This window comes from Ostrinia furnacalis, unplaced genomic scaffold (genome assembly GCF_004193835.3).
Source record: "Ostrinia furnacalis isolate ACB-3 unplaced genomic scaffold, ASM419383v2 OfSCF7365, whole genome shotgun sequence".
Classification (NCBI taxonomy): Eukaryota; Metazoa; Arthropoda; class Insecta; order Lepidoptera; family Crambidae; genus Ostrinia; species Ostrinia furnacalis.
The window spans coordinates 448,591-473,242 of NW_021137604.1; the positions used below are offsets into that span (position 1 = coordinate 448,591).

A 24,652-nucleotide genomic window follows, 5' to 3' on the forward strand; every position below is an offset into this window, starting at 1 on the left:
TTTAGTTGGAAAAAGACAAAAAGTGGTAAATGGGTTAACGTGAAGGGGCTGCAAAATCATGTTGTGACGTCACGCGCGAATATTGGAAATTTTTGAAAATTTTAAAATGTCCGTAAACTTCTCGAGGCTATATCTTCGGTAATACTGGATGGATTGAGGTGAAATAAAAACTAGTGTAATGTGTGTGATCTAAACTTTAAATTAAGTCATAATTTAACTTAATATTACAACTTATGCGTGTTGTCCATTGTGGTTGTCCGACAGGCCCGGCGAGTTGACGAGACCTGGCGCGCTTAAGTTTCTGTCCGCACCAATAAATCGATACCCCTATGAATAAGGGGCATTCCTTTATTCGCAACCCGAAGACTGATAGCAGAAAAACTACACAAAACTGCACGTCCAACTGTACACGGACTATATGAAGTGCTTAAGTTTACGTTCATTGGCGTATCTAGGGTAATTTGTCAATTACTAACATGGGCCGTGCCCAATGCCCACCCCGCTATACAAGCGTGCTTACGTTACTAATATGACCTCTATCATTTAACTAACGTGGCTCGAAGCTTTCGTGCTATATACAGGGTAGAATTTTGTAATGCCACCTGGAGGGAAAGTATTCTTAATATTGTAGATAGAACATTTTTCGCAAAGAAAAGAAATAGAAATAGTTCTTTTTGAAAAGAAATAGAACTACATTCAAAGATTTCCAAAAATTTGCTTGCCACACCCGGGAATCGAACCAACTAAAATCTGTTAAAAATTCCACCCTGTATAGCACAAGTCACAACCACTGCACTGCGTGACTCGTAGACAAAGCATGTTCCTTTACACACAGATATTTACGTGTATGTATGTGCGCAGGCGCCGCCGTGGGTGCCTACGTTGCGCGGCGCGGAGGACGCGGCGTACTTCCGCGCGGAGCCGCGGGACGCGCGCCCGCCCTCCGCCGCGCCCTTCCGTTCGCGCCCGCCCTTCGCCGGACAGCTGCCGTTCATTGGTAAATATTACAACCTATAGATAACGCTGTCGAAAATTTATAGCTTGTCCCCTCACAATGTCTAGTTTCAGTTACCAAACAATACTTTTATATTTGTGTAAACTTGGAAAGGTCGGTGTTTCTTTACGAGATTGAATCAGAAATAAGGAGATACGTAAACGAACTAAATTCGCTGACATAGCCCGACGGATTGGCAAGCTGAAGTGGCAATGGGAAGTGCACATAGTACGCAGAACTGATGGCCGATGGGGCAGCAAGGTTCTGGGAGTAAAGGCCACGTACCATAATCCACAAGGTGGACCGACGACCTGATAAAGATAGCAGGTCATTGGAGGAGGCCTTGTTCAGCAGTAGATGTCCTGTAGCTGAAATGATGATGATGATGTAAACCATATTGCTTACATTCCCAACTAGTGTCAGATTGGAGTAGGTATGTGTGATTGTCACACAATGGTTCAAATGTCATGCTAAATGATCTGCGCGCATTCTTTCGCTTCATTTACCGCATTTTGGCATTTCAATTGACTTATTTACTTGTCATTTTTTTTCGCAGGATACTCGTATGTAGCACCAGAAGAAAATGAAGATAGTCACAGTGGAGGCTTCAACGCTTCTCACGACTGTACTGCTATAGATTTGGCTACGTTCAAGTAAGTTTATGTTCTTTAAAGATTACAGACATAGCTCAAAACTAAATCGATTCCAGTGCAAAGGGGCGATGCGATAGGGTGTTTTAATTTCATCATAATGTCAGCGATACTTAGTCTTGTGCTTCAGACATGTATACCGTGATAGCTTTGGCCTTTTAGCAGAGGCCTGGCATGTGACGTAATCACATGCCAGGCCTCTGCTATCGCTACACCAAGAAGCAACTCAAGTTATGCGCTATAACTGTAATAACAAAGGATTCTGCTATTAAACAGCTTGCAACCCTAACATATTTCTTATAAAACCATTTTAGATCAGCAGAAAAACTAGCAGCGATGCGTGGACGAGAAATAGCATCACTTCAAAACAAACTGGCTGCGGCAGAGGCGGCGGCGGGCGCGGCGGCCGAGAAGACTCGTCGCGACGCCGACGCCGAGGCCGAGCGGACGCGCGCCCGGCTACAGGCCGAGATCACGGCGCTCAGCTTGCAGAACACGTATGTATTATTACAACTGGAGGCGATGCGTGGTAGGATAGCTGCTTTGCAAAGTAAACTAGCGGCGGCGGGCGCGGCGGCCGAGAAGACGCGCCGCGACGCCGACGCCGAGGCCGAGCGGACGCGCGCCCGGCTACAGGCCGAGATCACGGCGCTCAGCTTGCAGAACACGTATGTATTATTACAACTGGAGGCGATGCGTGGTAGGATAGCTGCTTTGCAAAGTAAACTAGCGGCGGCGGGCGCGGCGGCCGAGAAGACGCGCCGCGACGCCGACGCCGAGGCCGAGCGGACGCGCGCCCGGCTACAGGCCGAGATCACGGCGCTCAGCTTGCAGAACACGTATGTATTACTAGCGGCGATGTTTTGGTGGGAGATAGCGGCGCTTCAAAGTAAACTAGCGCAGGCGGCAGCGGGCGCAGCGGCCAAGAAGACGCGCGGCGACGCCGACGCCGAGGCCGAGGGGATGCGCGCCCGTTTACAGGCCGAGATGGCGGCGCTCAGCTTGCAGAACACGTATGTATTACTAGCGGCGATGTTTTGGTGGGAGATAGCGGCGCTTCAAAGTAAACTAGCGCAGGCGGCAGCGGGCGCAGCGGCCAAGAAGACGCGCGGCGACGCCGACGCCGAGGCCGAGGGGATGCGCGCCCGTTTACAGGCCGAGATGGCGGCGCTCAGCTTGCAGAACACGTATGTATTACTAGCGGCGATGTTTTGGTGGGAGATAGCGGCGCTTCAAAGTAAACTAGCGCAGGCGGCAGCGGGCGCAGCGGCCAAGAAGACGCGCGGCGACGCCGACGCCGAGGCCGAGGGGATGCGCGCCCGTTTACAGGCCGAGATGGCGGCGCTCAGCTTGCAGAACACGTATGTATCAGTGGCGATGCATGCGAGGGAGATACATGCGCTTCAAAGTAAGCGATGCGTGGGAGAGAGATAGCATCACTTTAAAACAAACTGGCGGCGGCGGGCGTATATCGGACTATAGATGATTATGTGCTAAAGAGAATACTTTTCTTAAATTCAATACATCAATACAAACATTTTTTTTTTTCAATGTGACCACTAGGATGCTTTATAGCCCACAAATTCTTCGTGAGATGATGACGAGCTCAAATAACCTTTCAACATTTCATCTCCAAATTGTAGTTTACAGTATCACGCGACAGCGATATCGATATGGCACAATAGAAATGTCTATTAACATATCCTCAACCAATTTTTTAACAGCCGCCTCGAACGCCAAATCGAAGTCGAAAAGGAAGAGCGGATGGCTCTCCAGCGAACCAACCAGGAACTTTCCTCTGGTTTAGCCGAGCGCTCGGCGGCCGAATTAGCGGCGGCGCGGGCCAACGCGGCCTTGCTGCAGGCCGAGCGGGACAGCCTGAGGGACTGCACGCGGAGGCTGGAGGCACGGGTAGCGGAATTACAGGCAGAGTGCGCCCGCGCCGCTTCGGCGGCTGATGAAGCTAGGGTCCAGCATATGCATTATAAGGTGAGATATTATGTTAGTTTGCATATTAATAAGGAATACAACCTGAGCGTGATATCCCTCGGGACTGCTCTTAAAGGTATTGCAGGCAAGTGCGCCTGCGCAGTTACCACGGCTGATGAATCTAGAGTTTAGCATTGCATTTAGATGTGAGTTTGTGTTTTGTTTACAGAGATGCCATTGATGTTCTTTGGGATTGATTTGATTTGTATTAAAAACCTAATGAATGGCTGAAGTTGACTGTAATGTTGATCAAATTGAGTTGACTTTCATATTAGATAAATACTTATTGAGTTAGTATTAATCAAGTCTTCTATGGCATCCAGTACTAACTCATTCACGTGACACGCTATTCCTTCAGTCATGATGACTAACGAGATTCTTAATATTTTTTTACATTTATTACATGCGTCAGTTACAACCTTGATTATGAAAAACTGACAGCAAAATCTACCGTTTAATGGACGCCTATAACTATTATATCGATTTTTGATATGTAGGAAATATTAGAACACGTGCACGAGTTGCGACACCGAAGACTCACAGAAATCAATGTTCGGGCGATTGTGAGTTTACCACGAGTTTAAGTAGTATCTTGTAGAAGTCTTATGTTAGTTAGAGCCTCTAAGTTATAGGTATAAAGTCCGGTCGCCGAGCACGTAGAATAGAATGCAATATAATTACGCGCGAGCGATAAGGATGGGTAACTTGGGGTCATTGGACGAAATTCTATGTGCTCGGCGACCGAACTTAAGAAAAACATCTGGAAAATATGTTTATAGTAGCTAGATAAGGATATTTATGTATGTATACTTGTATTTAGTTTTAGTTAATCCATTATGTAGTACAAACTCAGTTTGATTTAGATAGTTAATTATTGGAATAATGTTTTCGTAGTCATTATTGTACTTTAGCTACTTATGTATCTTTTACATTTATATTTCAATTATATTTCCCTTCGCCAGGACTCGGTAGCTAAAGAACGCGCGTTACGTCGTCAAACCCTCACCGGAGGAGAAGTTGAAAGCCGTGAGATGGCGGCTCGCTTGGCAGCGGCCGAGGCGGCTACGGCCCGAGAAGTGAGAGCGCGCGAACAAGCCGCCACTCGTCTTGCAGACTTAGAGGATGAATACGGAACGCTACAGGCCGAGCAGTGCGCGTTGCAAGCTGAATTAGACGACGCGAGGACTGAGCTTGCTGCTGTTAAGGTTAGTTCTAGACTAGAGTTCATATAGGAATTAATTATACCATCACAGACAAGCCCCGGCCCTATTGTGGTCTTGAGATGGCGGCTCGCTTACCAGCGGCTGAGGCGGCTACGGCCCGAGAAGTGAGAGCGCGCGAACAAGCCGCGAACCGCTTAGCCGACTTAGAAGATGAATACGGAACGCTACAGGCCGAGCAGTGCGCGTTGCAAGCCGAGTTGGACGACGCGAGGACTGAGCTTGCTGCTGTTAAGGTTAGTTTTAGACTAGAGTTTATACAGGAACTGTTCATATCACATGGACAACACCAACGTTACCATTGCCGTGAGATGGCGGCTCGCTTGGCAGCGGCCGAGGCGGCTACGGCCCGAGAAGTGAGAGCGCGCGAACAAGCCGCGAACCGCTTAGCCGATCTAGAGGATGAATACGGAACACTACAAGCTGAGCAATGCGCGCTGCAGGCCGAGTTGGACGACGCGAGGACGGAACTTGCTGCTGTTAAGGTTAGTTTTAGACTAGAGTTTATACAGGAACTGTTTATATCACTTTATAGACAACCCCGGTTTGAATATGGCGGCGAGATCGCCACCCACCACCCGCCTAGCCAACCTAGAGGACGAGTTCGGAACACTACAGGCCTAGCAGTGCTGCAAGCTGTATTGGATGATGCGAGTGATCAATAAGAAGAGTTGACTTAGGAACTATGAATATCATTTCCTGTTTATTCCTGTTTGCAAACAGGAAAATCCCCGGCCTGGATATGATCCGCTATGATTTTTGACGCCTCTTGCAAGCAATTGAAAATCAAGCATGACTAACGTAAATAACTAACGTCAATGCATACTGTATTTGTCCAGGAATCTATGAAAGACAAACAACACTCAGTGGACTCGTCTGCAAACTACCTGAAGGAAGCCCAGCAACAGTTGGCGCAGGAACGCGTGCGCAGCTCGTCTCTGCAGGCGCAAGTCAAGGTAATTCACTAAAAAACGATGACGTAGTTGATCATGAATGTGTATTGTATCTTAATATTAACGATTTCTTTGATTCATGACAAAAAATCAGAACAGAACAATAACAACTAAAAAAATAGGCAAGTAATGGTTCAGGAAATGTAGGAATTTCTAATAACAAAAAATTTTTCACATGGTGCCTATTGTTCTCCAATCAAATGTTACATTGGTTTTTTTTTACACTATTCACTATGACCATGAATGTCCAAAAGTCAGACAGTTTTGTCAGAAATAAACAATACTTGAAAACTAATTTAATTTCTTTTTACAATGATACCAAAAGATGACGAATCAATTATAATTATATTACAAAAAAAATAAGTTCCCATTAAATAATTTATGCTCTGCATCTGAAAACCTACACTTTTTGGGATTCCTGTGAGGATAAGAAAACTCCTTTTATGCAGGAATTAGAGCGAGGGCTGCAAGAAGCAGCACGCCGGGAGGCATCTTTAGAAGAGCAGTGCTCGCGCACCGAAGCGCGTCTCAACGAGCGATTGGACGCGGCCGAGACACGCGTGGCCGCCGCCGTTGGCGACGAGGCCCGTCACCGGGAGAAGGTATGACGCGACCGTGGGACTCGGAGAAATAAACGACACTATCAGTCAATGTTCTGCAGTCAAAGTTGTCTCACAACAAAATTTTATTGAAAATACTAGTGTTTGACGTCATTCANTGGCTCGCTTACCAGCGGCTGAGGCGGCTACGGCCCGAGAAGTGAGAGCGCGCGAACAAGCCGCGAACCGCTTAGCCGACTTAGAAGATGAATACGGAACGCTACAGGCCGAGCAGTGTGCACTGCAGGCCGAGTTGGACGACGCGAGGACTGAGCTTGCTGCTGTTAATGTTAGTTCTAGAGTTCATATAGGAATTAATTATACCATCACAGACAAGCCCCGGCCCTATTGTGGTCTTGAGATGGCGGCTTGCTTGGCAGCGGCCGAGCCGGCACGCGGAGTGCGCGCCCGTGAACAAGCCGCGAACCGCCTTGCAGGCTTGGAAGATGAATACGGAACACTACAAGCTGAGCAATGCGCGCTGCAGGCCGATTTGGACGACGCGAGGACGGAACTCGCTGCTGTTAAGGTACTTAATAAGTGTCCGTACTGGAACTGTGATATAAACAGGACAACCCCTTGGCTAGAATTAACTGTTACACTTTTGACCCGACCCACGAAACAACTGGAAATTGCGCGTAAAAAAAGTAAATTTTCAGTACACTGCGATAAGATAGTGAGAGCTATCAAAACTGGACACTAAAACTGAACTTGGCCTAAAGTAATTCTAGGTCAAGTTCGTCGATTGTTTTGTACCATTTAAGATTTTTAGCAGACAGTATTATATTTGTCCAGGAATCAATGAAAGACAAACAACACTCGGTGGACTCGTCTGCAAACTACCTGAAGGAAGCTCAGCAACAGTTGGCGCAGGAACGCGTGCGCAGCTCGTCTCTGCAGGCGCAAGTCAAGGTAATTCACTAAAAAACGATGACGTAGTTGATCATGACAAAAACAACGATTTCTTTGATTCATGACAAAAAGTCCGAACAAAACAATAACAACAAAAAAAAAATCGGCAAGTAATGGTTCAGGAAAAGTAGGAATTTCTAATAACAAAAAGTTTTTTTACATAGTGCCTATTGTTCTCCAATCAAATGTTACATTGTTTTTTTTACACTATTCACTATGACCATGAACGTCCAAAAGTCCGACAGTTTGTCATATAAATAATATCTGAAACCTACATAATTATTAGTTTGTTTTTTTACAAAATATTTTTTACAAGAATACCGTAAACAAAACATGACAAATTAATTAATATCATTATGGTAGGCTCTGCATCTGAAAAAGAACTCTTTGGTTTTGTGCAGTGCAGTCCCTAAAAAGTATAGGCAAGGGTCTACACTTTCTAGTTCCCGTATAAAGTCAATCAATCTACTTTTCTGTACAGGAGTTAGAGCGAGGGCTACAAGAAGCAGCACGCCGGGAGGCATCTTTAGAAGAGCAGTGCTCGCGCACCGAAGCGCGTCTCAACGAGCGATTGGACGCGGCCGAGACACGCGTGGCCGCCGCCGTTGGCGACGAGGCCCGTCACCGGGAGAAGGTATGATGCGACCGTGTGACTCGGAGAAAGAAAGGACACTATCAGTCAATTTTCTGCAGTCAAAGTTGTCTCCCCACGATTTTTTATGAAAATACTGGTGTTTGATGTCATTCAAAGTCACCAGAACTAGCTTAGATCTGAAAGCTAGAATGAAGTGTTTTTAAAGAAGTTTTTAAGCTGTCTTGGAGTAATTTTTATTGGTGTCTGTCAACTCGGCCGTTTGGTGTAGTGGTTCAAAACGGATTACTATGCCGAGAGGTCCCGGGTTCGATTCCCGGCCGGGCAGAAATTGAAGTGATGAATTTTAATTTCTGTGACGGGTCTGGGTGTTACTATGTATAATATGTATGTATTAAAAAAAAAAGTATATATATAAGTAATATATCCGTTAAGCTAGCACCCATAACACAAGCATTAAGTTGCTTACTTTGGGGCTAGCTGGCGTTGTGTGAAATTGTCCAAAGATTTATTTATTTATTTATTTATTAATCATCTACCTACTATTTGTGAATAGTGATCGGTCCCCTATACTAAAACCTAATATATTGTGCCATAGAAGACGCAACCAGCGCTGCAGCGTTATAGCTTTTCGATGCGCGCTATCAACGCTTTCTTTGTATTGTTTTCAAACATTCCCAAGAGATTTCAGGAACAAAATTGTATACCTAATAACAATATTGAAAGAAAGAAATATTTATCTCTATCTAAGTTTCTACCATTTAAGCTGTCAATTTTCCAGGTGAACACCCTAGAGCAGCTAGTCCGTCAGCTCGAGCGCGAAGTCAGCGCATTAGAATCACGCGGCTGCGCGCAGTGCGCGGCGCGCGCCGACAAGCACGAGGAGGCCGCCAGCGACACCGAGAGTGTCACCGACGCTGCCCATGCTCAGCTGGCGCTCCTCAAGGAGCAGCTGGAGCGGGCTGAGAACCAGTTGCAGGTGAGTCAAGCTGCTTCTATATAACCAGTAAGTCACTCAGTGCGCAACTACAAGCACGAGGAAGCCGCCAGCGACACCGAGAGCGTCACCGACGCTGCCCATGCACAGCTGGCGCTCCTCAAGGAGCAGCTGGAGCGGGCTGAGAACCAGTTGCAGGTGAGTCAAGCTGCTTCTATATAACCAGTAAGTCACTCAGTGCGCAACTACAAGCACGAGGAAGCCGCCAGCGACACCGAGAGCGTCACCGACGCTGCCCATGCACAGCTGGCGCTCCTCAAGGAGCAGCTGGAGCGGGCTGAGAACCAGTTGCAGGTGAGTCAAGCTGCTTCTATATAACCAGTAAGTCACTCAGTGCGCAACTACAAGCACGAGGAAGCCGCCAGCGACACCGAGAGCGTCACCGACGCTGCCCATGCACAGCTGGCGCTCCTCAAGGAGCAGCTGGAGCGGGCTGAGAACCAGTTGCAAGTGAGTCAAGCTGCTTTCATTAATTAGCGGGTCATACAAGCACGAGGAGGCCGCCAGCGACACTGAGAGCGTCACCGACGCTGCCCATGCTCAGCTGGCGCTCCTCAAGGAGCAGCTGGAGCGGGCGGAGAACCAGTTGCAAGGAGTCAAGCTGCTTTCATTCAATTAAATTTGTCCAAGGGTTAATTCCCTAAAACGGACAGCAGAAACCTACTTTAATGTAATTCATTTTAATTTAATGTAATTTGTTATCTACAGGCTCGCGCCGAAGAAATGGCCAATCTACGTCAAGAAGCCAGAACTGCGAATCTTGCAAGGTGGCGAAAGGTATGTCAACACTACAATCCCTTACTAATTATATCTATCAATCCTTCCAACAGTTATGAACATACTATTTTCATTTTGTCCTAGGAACGAGAATACAACGACCTGTCAGTAGAAGCGAAGTCCGCCGCGCGCGATCTCAAACGCCTTGAAGAACGATTGTCCCATGCTACGGAAGCGCGCAGGACGGCTGAGCAGAAAGCCAGCAGTTTACAGAACGAACTGGCGACTCTGAAGCCGCAATACGAACAGGCTAGCAAGGAGGCTGAGAGGGCCAAGGAACAGCTGGAGAAACTGAGGAAGGCACATGAAACTGCGGTGGCTGAAGTCGACAGGTAAGTTTGTGTACAGAAGATAGTACTTCAGACTTACATTTTTGTTGTAAAGTCGCCTTTATTACAGTTACATTAGATGCCTCGGTGTTTAGCTTGACTTGCTGTGTTTACGTTTACTTACGCATACTCCATAGGACGCTCTCTTGCTATATTGTTGATATGAGATCTGTTGATGACTGGCTCAAATTAAAAGCTTTAAAGTTCAAGTTTAGTTGTTGCAATTCACGAAGGCGTGTGAGCTTTACATGGGTGGTGGCTCGCTAGTCGCTACTGTTCGTTTTCAAAAGTTGAAAGACATTACACTTGATTACACTATCGTTATGTACTTATACACGTAGACATACAAGTAAAATTCACTCGCCTTCGTGAGTTGCAAGAACTTAATGTGAATTGCCTTAAATTGAAGTTAATATTAGACTATCATGATTCAGATCGCGCAACGACATTCGCAAGCTGAAGAGCGAACTCCAATACAGCGAGAAGCGGCGACTGCACGCCGAGGAAGAAGAGGAACTGTCAAGTCGCGAGCGCGCGCAACTCCGCGACGAACTCAACCAGTTGCGCGCGCAGACCAATGACGTCATGCAGGTACCTACGACTTTTTGGTCCTGGGTCATCTTGGCCAATATAAAAAATCTTGACATAAGTAAGTAAACATTTATTTGCTGCACACAGAGTCACATACATTGTTCAACAAGATTACATAATTCAATATTTAACATGCACATTCAAAATACGAATAACAATTAGAAATGAAATGTGAGCAGGGTTGCGGCAGCTAAAGGTCTCCGTCTCAGCATGTGTCACAAGCTAATGCCTGGACGCTGATTTTCAGACGGTGGTCGACGAAAGTAGAGAGTGGCGGTAATCGCCGCAGCAATTCGCAAGAGCATAAAAACACAAAAAATAAAATTAAATTGCTATTTATGATCTACTTCCATGAATTATTTACAGCTACATACATACTAATCAAAATAAGATCGTTAATGTTTATTGTTAATCCAACGAGAGACATAGATGTGTATTGTTTTGGATTCTTCGGCCATTGTTTGTTGCTATTGAATGGCATCGAATGTAAACAGATATTGTATCTCCTCAATGGACTCGACTGGCAATTCTCTCAGTTCCATTCCATGGGTCGGATGTCCCTAGTGTATATCAAGTGCCCTTTCATAAATTATGTATTGTACAGAGCATACAGTTTAATATGTCCCTTATCAAACTGACTAAGACTGTTGAACGTGGTGAAATAAGTTAATTATACAGAACAAATGTGGGTCAGTGAGTCAATTGGGTCTGTGAAATCGTCGATTCGCCAAATGGATCCATCGATGATCCTACGGTTGAAGCGTAAAGGCAGCAGCGAAAAGCCGCCGATCCGGCCGAAGCCCGCGTTCCTGCGGCATTTGGCTCACGCGGTGGGCGGGCGCTTGCGACTTAGGGAGGGGCCTTGGGCGAGCCGCGTGAGGTTCGCTTTGGCAGCTGATCTGCTGCAAGGCCGCTGTAGAGCTGCTGATAACGCCTTATCTGCTATTAACAATCACATCGTAGTGGTGGGTAATCTACTTTAAAAACACGTCACGTGCCTAGAATGCAACTTAAAATCATCCAAATGGTGTCAGAAATATTTCTTTATTAGTCAAAACGCATTAGTCACGTATCAGAAATCTTTCTTTCATAACGCATTAGTCAAATACATTTTTTTTTGCAGAACAACAAAGCTCTCCAAGAAGCATGCAGTCTACTAGAAGAGCAGTTGACAGATTTGGAGAAATTGGCCGATATTCACGAAATAAAGAACAAAGATCTTGAAGTGAGTAAAGTGCTGTTAAAAATGTTAGTGTTTCCAGTGTAAATCTGATTTAACAATCAGCATTTTAGTGAAAGAAACGTGGAATTCTTAGACTTATCCTTTAAATTAAATCTCTTCTCAAAGCTAGTGCATTACCATCGTTATAGATCGTTTCATCCACGAAGACGCGCCACACTAATTTTTGGTCGAGGGGAGCACAGGGTGCGGGGAGTTTGATCCGAGCGTCATAATTGTAGTGTGCGTGTGCACTCATGGATAATTTGGCGTGTACCAGCACAGAATAATAATAAGTACTACGTACAGAAGTTTTACTTCGCGAAGGTATTTAAAAAAATGTATGCTCAATGTCATTAACAATATGGTGTAATTTATTTATTTTATATTAACTACTTATTTACCTCTCAGTGTCTTGAGGCAACTTAAAAAAGTACATTCTGCGTTTTTATTATTATTTAGGCAGTTAAATACTGCACATTTCTTTATTTTATTCCGCCATACCTACACAAGAATACGCGTGCGTGAGTCAATGTTCGCTCGTATGTGAGGCCTTGTCGAATAGTATCCTATAGGTGAGCCATCGTGCGTGTTTTGTTTTCGATGTAAACTCGCGGAGATGAACAGGCCTAGTACCAGTAACAATCAAACATTAGCGGAAGAATGGTGGTGCGCGTCTTCGTGAATGAAACGATCTATAGCTTACTTATTCCGTGTATTTTTGCATGATGTTCCTTTGTTTTATCGCGTCCTTGCCTTTACCAGAACGAAACCCAGCGCCTCCGTTCAGAGCTGGAGGCGTGTCGCTCGCGCCTGCAAGAGGCGGAACAATTAGCAACTGAGCGTGGTACCGCCGCGTCTCTGGCGGCGCAGAGCGGCGGCGAGGCGCGCGACCAGGCCCGCCACGCGCACTGCCAACTGCAGCTGCTGCGGGTACGAACGCTGCATATAAATGTTATTTGAAAGGTCTGCGCATAAATTTACGCAGGTGCACGGAACGGTACCTCTAGCATGAACAACTTTCGTCTTCGAATCGTTTGCGTATTCGACAAAATTCGAAACCAAATTAAACGATAACGTGTCAATTTTGATTCTCAAGTTTCGTGCAACCATTTCTTGTACTAAATTCACTTTACAACACGTTAACGAGGGCGCTGTTGTAGTTTTCGTATTAAATCTTTTGATGGCGATTCGAATACGCAAACAATTCGAACTCGAAAGTTTTACGTGCTAGCCGTACAGATGCCCGCTCCGGAGGACTGATGCGAGCCTGCGCTCCGCGGCGGCACATAACATAATAAAGCACATTAGGGGCCGTTCAAGTATTACGTAAGCACCAAGGGGGGGTGGGGGGTCTCTGTTTTGCTTATTTTGATGACATGGGGGGGTAGGGGGGTCTAGATGATGATTACGTCATCGTTAGTTATTTACGTTTTTTCGGGGATTCCCGTAATGCAGTTATGTTTGTTATGTTCTTTTTTTCTGATTATATTTTTTGTCCCTTACTCTATGTGTATCAGTTAAACCAAATATTTTCATGAATTTTCCTATTTTAAAAATGACAATATAAAAAACATTTATAACAAATTGTTTACGTAAGCATAGGGGGAGGGGGTAANCGCTAATCTTGCAAGGTGGCGAAAGGTATGTCAACACTACAATCCCTTACTAATAATATCTATCAATCCTTCCAACAGTTATGAACATACTATTTTCATTTTGTCCTAGGAACGAGAATACAACGACCTGTCAGTAGAAGCGAAGTCCGCCGCGCGCGATCTCAAACGCCTTGAAGAACGATTGTCCCACGCTACGGAAGCGCGCAGGACGGCTGAGCAGAAAGCCAGCAGTTTACAGAACGAACTGGCGACTCTGAAGCCGCAATACGAACAAGCTAGCAAGGAGGCTGAGAGGACCAAGGAACAGCTGGAGAAACTGAGGAAGGCACATGAAACTGCGGTCGCGGAAGTTGACAGGTAAGTTTAGCGCTGTGCACAGATCATGAAAAATCAGACTTATGTACCATCCTAGACTGCATCCCATTTAACACCAGGTGCGATTGTGGACAAATACCTGCCTTGTTATGCATAAAAAAGACTTAAATTTTTGTTGCAAAATCGCCTTTATTGCAAGATGCCACAGTACATGTGCTTACGTTTCCGTTACTGTTCACGCTCCATTGGACACTTGCTATATGTATTGCTGACTGTTGATAAGAGATCTGCTGATGCCTGGCTCAGTCATATAACCTTAAAGTTCAAGTAATGAGTATTGCTTTCAACTGAAGTTCACCTCTGCTAATAATCGCCATCCATGATTCAGATCGCGCAACGACATTCGCAAGCTGAAGAGCGAACTCCAATACAGTGAGAAGCGGCGCCTGCACGCCGAGGAAGAAGAGGAACTGTCAAGTCGCGAGCGCGCGCAACTCCGCGACGAACTTAATCAGCTGCGCGCGCAGACCAATGACGTCATGCAGGTACGACTAGTCTAGATCCATGGTGTTTCTAATTACCCATCAAAGTCATTGAAGCAAAGTTTTGGCACTGTTTGTTAGACATGTATGTAGCAAGCCTCATAGCTACCATAAGCATTTATGGTATCGCAAACGAAGATGGCTGAACTGAAACTATTACTGTTAAGGATTTATGTTCCTGGGTCATCTTGGTATATAAAAAAAATCTTGACATAAAGAATTCGAAGAAATGTGTAGGTACCTACTTAAAATTGCTATTAATGATCTACTTTCATGAATTATTTACAGCTACATACATACTAATCAAAATAAGATCGTTAATGTTTATTGTTAATCCACCGAGAGACATAGATGTGTATTGTTTTGGATTCTTCAGCCATTGTTTGTTGCTATTGAATGGCGTCGAATGTAAACAGCTATTGTATCTCCTCAATGGACTCAACTGGCAATTCTCTCAGTTCCATTCCATGGGTCGGATGTCCCTAGTGTATATCAAGTGCCCTTTCATAAATTATGTATTGTACAGAGCGTACATTTTAATATGTCCCTCATCAAACTGACTAAGACAGTTGAACGTGGTGAAATAAGTTAATTATACAGAACAAATGTGGGTCAGTGAGTCAATTGGGTCTGTGAAATCGTCGATACGCCAAATGGATCCATCGATGATCCTGCGGTTGAAGCGTAAAGGCAGCGGCGAAAAGCCGCCGATCCGGCCGAAGCCCGCGTTCCTGCGGCATTTGGCTCACGCGGTGGGCGGGCGCTTGCGACTTAGGGAGGGGCCTTGGGCGAGCCGCGTGAGGTTCGCTTTGGCAGCTGATCTGTTGCAAGGCCGTTGCAGAGCTGCTGATAACGCCTTGTCTGCTATTAACAATCACATCGTAGTGGTGGGTAATCTACTTTAAAAACACGTCACGTGCCTAGAATGCAACTTAAAATCATCCAGATGGTGTCAGAAATCTTTCTTTATTAGTCAAAACGCATTAGTCACGTATCAGAAATCTTTCTTTCATAACGCATTAGTCAAATACAATTTTTTTTGCAGAACAACAAAGCTCTCCAAGAAGCATGCAGTCTACTCGAAGAGCAGTTGACAGATTTGGAGAAATTAGCCGATATTCACGAAATAAAGAACAAAGATCTTGAAGTAAGTAAAGTGCTGTTAAAAATGGAATACGTGTTTCCAGTGTAAATTAGATTTAATAATCAGTATTTTTTTGATACAAACGTGGAATTTTTAGTTGTTCTTGTTCTTTACATTAAATCTCTTCTCAAGTTTCTAATGTAGCGACAGGAATGTCAGTGTACGGACATTCCCATCGTTAGCTTACTTATCCCCGTGTATTTTACATGATGTTCCTTTGTTTTATCGCGTCCTTGCCTTTACCAGAACGAAACGCAGCGCCTCCGTTCAGAGCTGGAGGCGTGTCGCTCGCGCCTGCAAGAGGCGGAACAATTAGCAACTGAGCGTGGTACCGCCGCGTCTCTGGCGGCGCAGAGCGGCGGCGAGGCGCGCGACCAGGCCCGCCACGCGCACTGCCAACTGCAGCTGCTGCGGGTACGAACGCTGCATATAAATGTTATTTGAAAGGTCTGCGCAAAAATTTACGCAGGTGCACGGAACGGTACCTCTAGCATGAACAACTTTCGTCTTCGAATCGTTTGCGTATTCAAAAAAATTCGAAACCTTCAAATTAAACGATAACGTGTCAATTTTGATTCTCAAAATAAGTTTCGTGCAACCATTTCTTGTACTAAGTTCACTTTACAACACGTTCACAAGGGCGCTGTTGTAGTTTTCGTACTAAATCTTTTGATGGCGATTCGAATACGCAAACAATTCGAACTCGAAAGTTTTTCGTGCTAGCCGTACAGATGCCCGCTCCGGAGGACTGATGCGAGCCTGCGCTCCGCGGCGGTACATAACATAATAAAGCACATTACTACTTGCTGTGCGGGTGAATATTCATCATACGCATGAACGCGTCCGTACCACACTGCTGCTTATACTATTTTATGATACTGCAGGGCTACTTCGAAACGCCGTTTACTTAGTTTCGAATATACCTGTCATTCGCTCATTCTTGCACATTGCTTTGTGTTAGAGGAATAGAATTTTGGGAATAACCCTATAGACATACATGCGTCCACCCGTGCGATTTTTAACGTAGAACTCAATAACGTTAACCCACTTCTAACACAAGCATATTTAGCTAACGACGAGGGGTTAACGGGATTACTATTATTATTTAAAAAAACTTTATATTTTGTGTTCCAGGAGCGCCTAGAGAGCCGCGAAGGGCGCGTGGCCGAGCTGGAATCCCGCGTGGCAGCACTAGAGGGCGAGCGCTCAGCCACGGACGCAGCGCTAAGTAGCGCGCTGCGGCGCGTGCGCGACCTGCAGGAAGAGAGCAGCGCGCTGCGCACGCGCGCGCACGACCACCACGCGCACGCGCTGCAGCTGCAGGCGCAGCTGGCCGACGCGCAGGTATACGGGACTATTCCCACCTCTCATTCCCACCACTGCAACTCCTGTGTAGCCAGGATCTACAGCTTGACCGCCACAAAAACCCAACCAATGAAGGTCAAGTTTGTCCCGGGGGAAAGTTAAACTGTCATTGGACTCGCAACGAAGTTAATCAGAAGAACATAGGAGGAGTTCGTAATTAAGGTTCGACTTATTATTAAGAGCATGGAGGGCAGCGAAGTTGTTGTAGGTGTTGATTGAAAGGCCGTGGTTTCACTAATTAAGTTTATTGCCAGGTCTGCACAGTTTAATACACACAATCACAAGTGTAATGGCCGGAGTACGAAACGCTACTGGGCGCGAAAGGCGCACAAATACATACGNTTTGTTCCGTGCGCCTTTAAAGGTGCTAGCATTGTCAGAGTAGATTTCCCTGGGCAACCCTCTTCTAGAGATAAGTCGTTTGAGGCACGCTAGATAGGTTTCTGTGGTAAGATCGCTTTTGTAGCAAAGCATACAAATACGCAGATATAGCCTTTACCCACCAGGGAGCCCACAAGAAGGCAGCGCGCTACAAGGAGCCCGTCCACTTTACTCACTTTCGAAACAAACATTTTACATAGTAAGAATACTGTGCAACCAAAAAGCATCTGGATATCGTGAGGAGAAACGACCAAATTCTCCATTTGCATCTGGAAAAATATAAAAGGTTGTCCTCTTGCAGTGGAGATTAAATGATAATGGTAGTGCACTTGAAGCATACTAATATTGTGAAAACTATGTAAGGCATTTTTGATCTTAACCGCCTCATCTATTAATTATTATAATATGCTGTTTGTTTTCCATAAATAAATAATGACTCACTTTTGGCTAAAGAATTATAAGCGTCATTATGACGTACGGTTCGCACCTTTACGAAATAACTCAATGTTGTTGTTATATGTTTCTTCCGCCACTTCTTAGCACCAGCCGATATGTTGTCCCGGACTTATAGTAAAGTAGCCCCACTGGATAAAATGCACTTTTTGATCAAATCGAAAATCGAATCCGTCCAAACTTCATACAACAAAAAGGCCTTCCGATCATTTTTCGACTGGTTTGCGATTATAATGTGAACTTTGTCTAGACCCACAGGTTAGATTTGGGACTTGTGACCTGAAAAGGGCGTATATGTCATAATTTGAATGTATTCAGGAGGAGTTGTCGGCGGCGCGCGAGGCGGCGGAGGCGGCGGCGGCGTGGTGGCGCACGCGCGAGACCAAGGCCGACGCCACGCTGCGACAGCAGGCCAAGCTCATCGACTTCCTGCAGGTAACAGCGCTGATTAGGAAGATTGGATCTCACTGCTCAGAATTCATTTTAAACCCCCAAATTGAGAAATGAATACCTGTACCTCCCAAATTGTTAAATTTATACTAACACAAGCATATAAGTTTCTTATTCTGGTGCTAGATGTCGCTGTGTGAAATTGTCCAAAGATAATTATTTATACATTGCTCGTCCATTCGTTCAAACGGTTATAATATTTGTAGTTCTTGAATGCTCATTTTTATTCTTATTTTAGGCAAAAGTAGAAGAGGCCGGTCGGAAAAAATGTTCGTTGAGCAACAAACTCTTCGGACGGTCCGGGCGGAGATCTGCCGCGTCACCGCCCCTTCGCCGGGCTAACAGGTAGCAGATAATATTTACTGCTATTTATCGGTTTAAATATTTTATTTATTAAGACAACCAAATACCTACTAACAATACATAGCATGCATTTATTTACAATATTTTTCATGTGGGGCAAAGTATACAGTGTTTTTTTATTTTCAGGGAACTTCGCGAAGAAGTAGAAAGGCTACGAGCAAAACTCGCTTCAAGAAATGGCGAAGTCGAGTAAGTATTTTATATTGTTTTGTGTAAGTTTTTTATATATTTGCCCCATACATTGTCAAGGACTTAAGCTCTGTAATTTGAAGCACTGAAAGGCTTACTCACTTTGCAGATATCCTCCAACTCCTAGAAGAGAGAAACCAAAATCTGCAGTAAATGGGTAAGTTTTTTCGACGTTAACAACTTTCTGACCTCAGGATGATTTCACTATCAGATAAAAATTGAGTGTTTTTCGGCATTTGGTGTATACTTTTGGCTGCTATATTTATAATTTGTTGTAGTATAATGTAGAATAATTATTTTTATTGCAGAAGGAAAAGCATAGATACGCCAGACGGACCTCAAGATAATAATACCGTTCAAGTCGTTTGGTAAGTGATCATAACTATTCACATCTGTCTTATTATTAGTTCCTCACATAATCTTTAGCGGAAATAATTCATAGCACCGATTACGTATTTTACTTTGTAATGTAAGTTTAATTTAACTGGCAATTAGTGGTGACTGAGTTTGTTCCGGCGTTTCTTCTCAGCACTTGCCCTATGTTTGTTTCGAAGCGCTGGTAGGGCCCAAAAGATAAGGAGATATGTTAAGTGCCCCATAAGGGCTACCTTATGGGTATGGGGCACTTTACATTATTTACTATATTTTGACGTTCATAAGTGCCACTTGTGGTCTAAACTGAATACCTAAATATTTTCGATTTTGATTTTTGTCTAATTGTTAGTTAATCTCACCCACACACTTATGGTTTCTATTATAAGTCATTAAGGATCATTGCGTACGCACAGGTCGGACGGGGTTCGTGAGCGGGCACGTGCACGAGTATCGGGCGCGGCGCTTGTACTGGTCAGCGGCGAGCAACAACTGCGGGCCAAACTACTCGCGCCAGATGCCGGCGACCTGCCGCAGAACGAGGCTAACCGAGCTTTTATTGTGAGTGTTCTATGTTTAGGAAGCGTTCAGACATCTTTCTGCACGAGCAGCAGCTGCCAGGCGAGCTACTTTGTGTGATGTGGATATGGGTACCTACGAATAACGTGCGAGATACTGAAGTTTTGCAAATGTGACTAAAAAACTTAAGTGCTTCGATTTCGATACATTTTATGTGTTTTTTCACCTTAAAACTGACTGTAAAGAATTCTTTACTTACTTTGGAACTTATACCACCAGGTAAAAATGGAAAGTCCAGCCCGATGCGAGCGCGCAGCTATAGTGTGTGGCAGCTTAGAAGACCGACGAGCGTGGTTATCTCGCCTGCAGCCCGCGCCCGCGCCGCCCGGCTACCACCCGTCCTCGCTGTGCCTGTTGGATACCGAACCCGCTGCTGCCCTGCACGTCGCTGTCAATGCTGTNAGCACTAGGTACTTGAGGAGAGCCTTGTTAGGTGCGAGTGTGCGGCAATAGTGTGTGGCAGCTTAGAGGAGCGACGAGTATGGTTGTCACCTCCCGTCCTCGCTGTGTCTATTGGATACCGAACCCGCTGCTGCGCTGCACGTTGCCGCCAATGCTGTTGCTATTGGTAATTATTCAAAATTGTTAACAAGGAATAAATTCCTTAAAAGGGTTGTAGGAGATTTGGGAGAGGATTGGGATGGGATACCTTCGATTTATAGCAGACTCCACAGGACGGTCCAAGCTTGGTCGTTTCTTTCTTCTTTCACTTCATAAATACACTTGACTTTTTATGGGTATTTTAGCACGCGAGAGGAGTTATTTGAGTTGGTTTATTTAGGATATTTATTTCATATTAACGCCCAGATAGGTGATTTCATACGCGACGGTCAATTTTGGATGTGACCATGAATTTTCTCAGATTTACGGCCAGACCCGTTACCATCACTGTAAAAGTTAATGCATATCCTCAAGTCTCAATGCCCTGCTGAAATGTTATTAAAAACCAAATATGTAACCGCCTCTGATGCATTGACACAAGTCGCTTACATTAAAATAATGTTTTTTATAGGTTGCATAGACGGCTTGCACTCACTCCGCGGCCCGATTCGCCTGGAGTTCGAATCCGACGTGTCTCCACCACGCCTATCGTCGCAGCCCTCGGTTCAGAGTATGGCGGCAGCTAACGGGCGCGCATTACTCGTGTACAACGGCGCGCTAGTACACGCGGGATTGTTAGCGTTGGGCTCGTCGCTACGCCGCTCCAGCAACCTCAAGCCTACTGTGGAAGTCAGCAAAGTGCGTCTGCCGGATACCACACCTCCGCATTTGGTTAAGGTACGTTTGATGCATCTACATACTTCTGCTATACCTACACACACAGTGCCGCACATGAGTAAAAAAAAAGTTTCGATATCCGCCAGTGAAGAGCAATGATTTTGAAATATTTTAGTTAGGACCAAATGATGGAAGAAGATAAACGGTGGAAAATGATGGAAGATAGCTTAGACACCGTTTCGGCTAGTTCCTAATGCTCCTAATCCCTGAAGCCATCTAGCTCACCACACCGATCTCCTCGTCGGCCGTTCTCTTCCATGAATGATTGACAAAGCTAAATGTGTAAGTGAAACCAATTTCACTGTGTGCTCTTTTGCAGGCGATATCGAGTGACATAATGGAAGGTCCGTGTGCAGTGGTCGCGTGTGGCCGACGAGTGTTCCTCCTTCGCTTCGACGCATCCACCACCGAGTTCAGGATTGCGCGCTCACTGACCGTGGACCGCGCGCCGTCGTCGCTGCTGCTAACATCGCGCGCTCTCTACATCGCCGGCGAGAAGCCACTAAAGGTTNACCACTAGGTACTTGAGGAGTGCCTTGCTAGGTGCGAGTGTGCAGCTATAGTGTGTGGCAGCTTAGAGGAGCGACGAGTATGGTTGTCGCCTCCCGTCCTCGCTGTGTCTATTGGATACCGAACCCGCTGCTGCGCTGCACGTTGCCGCCAATGCTGTTGCTATTGGTAATTATTCAAAATTGTTAACAAGGAATAAATTCCTTAAAAGGGTTGTAGGAGATTTGGGAGAGGATTGGGATGGGATACCTTCGATTTATAGCAGACTCCACAGGACGGTCCAAGCTTGGTCGTTTCTTTCTCTTTCTTTCTTTGGTTATTTGAGTTTGTTTATTTAGGATATTTATTTCATATTAACGCCCAGATAGGTGATTTCACACGCGACGGTCAATTTTGGATGTGACCATGAATGTTCCCAGCTTTACGGCCAGACCCGTTACCATCACTGTAAAAGTTCATGTATATCCTCAAGTCTCAGTGCCCTGCTGAAATGTTATAAAAACCAAATATGTAACCGCCTCTGATGCATTGACACAAGTCGCTTACATTTTTTTTTATAGGTTGCATCGACGGTTTGCACTCTCTTCGTGGTCCAATCCGCTTGGAATTTGAATCCGACGTGTCTCCACCACGCTTGTCATCTCAGCCCTCAATACAGAGTATGGCAGCAGCTAACGGGCGCGCATTACTGGTGTATAACGGCGCGCTAGTACACGCGGGATTGTTAGCGTTGGGCTCGTCGCTACGCCGCTCGAGCAACCTCAAGCCCACTGTGGAAGTCAGCAAAGTGCGTCTGCCGGATACCACGCCACCGCATTTGGTCAAGGTAAGAATGCACTCAATTGCTAATAAGAAGCTTTCCGATTCTGCCACGTGTGATTGTTAAACTAATTTAATTGTACTCTTGCAGGCGATATCGAGTGATATAATGGAAGGTCCGTGCGCAGTGGTCGCGTGTGGCCGACGAGTGTTCCTCCTCCGCTTCGATGCTTCCACCACGGAGTTCAGGATCGCGCGATCCCTTACCGTGGACCGCGCGCCGTCTTCGCTCCTGCTCACATCGCGCGCTCTCTACATCGCCGGCGAGAAGCCACTAAAGGTTCTTCTACCCTCCGGCGCCCTCGAAGCCTTCGGAATGGAAGAACCCATCATCGCGGCGGCAGCTAGGAAACACTCGCCCCCCAAAGCGATTCTCTTGGTCCGCGATAAGCCGACCGAAATCCTCCTCTGCTACGCGGAATGCGGCGTGTTCGTCGACGAAAACGGGCGGCGCACGCGCAGCGAAGACCCTAAATGGAGTTCCGCGGCGCGCGCCTGGGAGTATGTGCATCCTTTCCTGTACGTGGCGGGCGACGACCGCGTCACCGTGCTCTACGTCACCGACGACGTGTTCCGCGCGCCGCCCTGCACCTGCGACACCGCGTCCCTCGCCTCCACCGCCTCCGAGTGCTACATGCCCGAGATATTCAACCTGAAGGTCAACGAACCCGCGCTGCTCGGGACCGCGCCCAACGGAGTCATAATCCGAACGAAGGACGAAGAGGGCCATCGCGTGTCGGTCGTGGAGGGAATGGCCGCCTTCAAGAGTGTCGGCGCGTCCGTGGAGTCTCTCGAAACTATCTCAGACTCGAAAGGGTCGTCGACCGACTTGGCTCAGTCGATAACCGACCTGACGACCCCGCAGGATGTCTCCCAAGAGAGCGTGGAGGTCACGTCGGGGTTCCTGGCCGATATCCGAAAACGTGCCCGGCAGCTTCGAAACAAACACCGCAAGGAGCGGACGCCCGATGACGTCATAAAAGAAATCCTCACCACCGAGGTGGGTCTGAAGCGTTCTTACACGAGCGGGAGAAAGTCCCCCGCGACCGTTTCGGAATTCGACTCGGACTCCACTGAGAGCGAGGAAAAAACGGAGTCGCCCAAAGGAACCGCCGATTTGTGTGCGGAGATGTTCACGAGGCAAGTTCGATTTCAGTAATTCAATACCGCCCTTTTGTAGCAATTAAGCCTAGACTCAGACCACCGATTTTTTGTTGGCCGATAGTTCAGTCGGGCAATTAATCAGTAGGAGCATTGAGCATGTATGGAAGTGCGCACATTACACCGATTGATTCTTCATACAAATTAGAATCGGGCCCAACTATCGGCCGACTAAAAATCGATGGTCTGCGCCTTGCTAAAACTTACCGAAATATTTTTAGTCAGCATTAACCATAAAATGTAGTCATAATACCTACCCATAAGTGATATACATAATATTTTTTTTAGTTCAAACTCATAACCATTATAACTTAATAATATTTGAGAGTAGAAACTTACCCAGGCTTAGCCATTTTTGTATTGGATCTCTAAAGCTGATAATTTCATGCTCAATAATTAAAATTGAAAGTCCGATTGCCAGGAACTTTCGTTTTAAGTACTTCTATTTTAGGTAAAACTAGTTTCATTGTGTAATTGATGTAAGGTAATTTTATTTATAAGTATTTATTGTTTGGGATTTAACATTTAGTGAGTAATTTTGATGACGAGAAATATTGTCTGCTTTGACATAACAACAAAGTATAGGGATGAGTTTTTACTTCTCAATGCCTGTCTTCCCGTAGGCGGAAAAACGCCCAAGGCCGTTTGTATTCATCCGTTTTTTCACCGGACGACGGACCGTCAAAAACCGGTTATCCATTGTTTGCTGTCAATCTTCTCGCCGGACGTAAGTCCGATGCATGTGCACACGTTCATTATAAACCATACACCACCGCTATCAGCCGAAAAAATCGGGCCGTAGTCCGGTCAAAAATATTTACAAGCAGCCCAAGGCTTTTAGTTCAACATTAATATTGTTTTTCATATATCTTATATGATCCACTTTAACACACTCAATAGACCAATACAATTTTAGACTATTTTGTACATGGAAAAATGTTATTACATAAAACAATTTATTACTACTATTATAAAGGTAGGTACCTAAGTGTATCCTATTTAGGAAGTTGACCGAATTGAAAATTAATTGTTTCAAGGTATTATTATTGATGTATTAGTTAATATTTCTTATACTGTGATTTGCTATTAATTTTAACTGATGTTAAGATTTAGTTTTAACTTTTTATTTGTATAACTTTTAAGTCTAAAGAGAGGTAAATACAAAACGTATGGCTCTCTGTTTGCTAAGTCGTTTGAATGTATGGGTTTAATATAAGCAATGTTTGTTATGTATGTATGACATGTTATAAATATATATTTTTACACATAGTCTGATTTTATTTTTTTTCA

General features: G+C 45.4%; 1 protein-coding gene across 1 annotated transcript in view; it reads left to right on the plus strand.

Annotated features, from left to right (window-relative positions):
- Nucleotides 1-24,640, plus strand: part of LOC114364218 (citron Rho-interacting kinase) — a 38,760-nt gene extending 14,120 nt beyond the window's left edge. The window contains exons 10-33 of the mRNA XM_028320241.1: nt 1,959-2,141; nt 3,369-3,633; nt 4,596-4,838; nt 4,916-5,089; nt 5,165-5,338; nt 5,693-5,809; nt 6,256-6,408; nt 8,691-8,816; nt 8,943-9,044; nt 9,615-9,683; nt 9,768-10,015; nt 10,447-10,603; nt 11,727-11,828; nt 12,588-12,755; nt 16,577-16,786; nt 17,960-18,076; nt 18,330-18,436; nt 18,581-18,643; nt 18,753-18,800; nt 18,952-19,011; nt 19,432-19,576; nt 19,814-19,993; nt 20,510-20,872; nt 22,293-24,640. Coding sequence (XP_028176042.1) covers nt 1,959-2,141; nt 3,369-3,633; nt 4,596-4,838; nt 4,916-5,089; nt 5,165-5,338; nt 5,693-5,809; nt 6,256-6,408; nt 8,691-8,816; nt 8,943-9,044; nt 9,615-9,683; nt 9,768-10,015; nt 10,447-10,603; nt 11,727-11,828; nt 12,588-12,755; nt 16,577-16,786; nt 17,960-18,076; nt 18,330-18,436; nt 18,581-18,643; nt 18,753-18,800; nt 18,952-19,011; nt 19,432-19,576; nt 19,814-19,993; nt 20,510-20,872; nt 22,293-23,360 — 4,642 coding nt within the window. The 3' untranslated portion in view covers nt 23,361-24,640. The remainder of the gene's footprint in view (nt 1-1,958; nt 2,142-3,368; nt 3,634-4,595; nt 4,839-4,915; nt 5,090-5,164; nt 5,339-5,692; nt 5,810-6,255; nt 6,409-8,690; nt 8,817-8,942; nt 9,045-9,614; nt 9,684-9,767; nt 10,016-10,446; nt 10,604-11,726; nt 11,829-12,587; nt 12,756-16,576; nt 16,787-17,959; nt 18,077-18,329; nt 18,437-18,580; nt 18,644-18,752; nt 18,801-18,951; nt 19,012-19,431; nt 19,577-19,813; nt 19,994-20,509; nt 20,873-22,292) is intronic.
- The last annotated feature ends 12 nt before the right edge of the window (nt 24,641-24,652 follow it).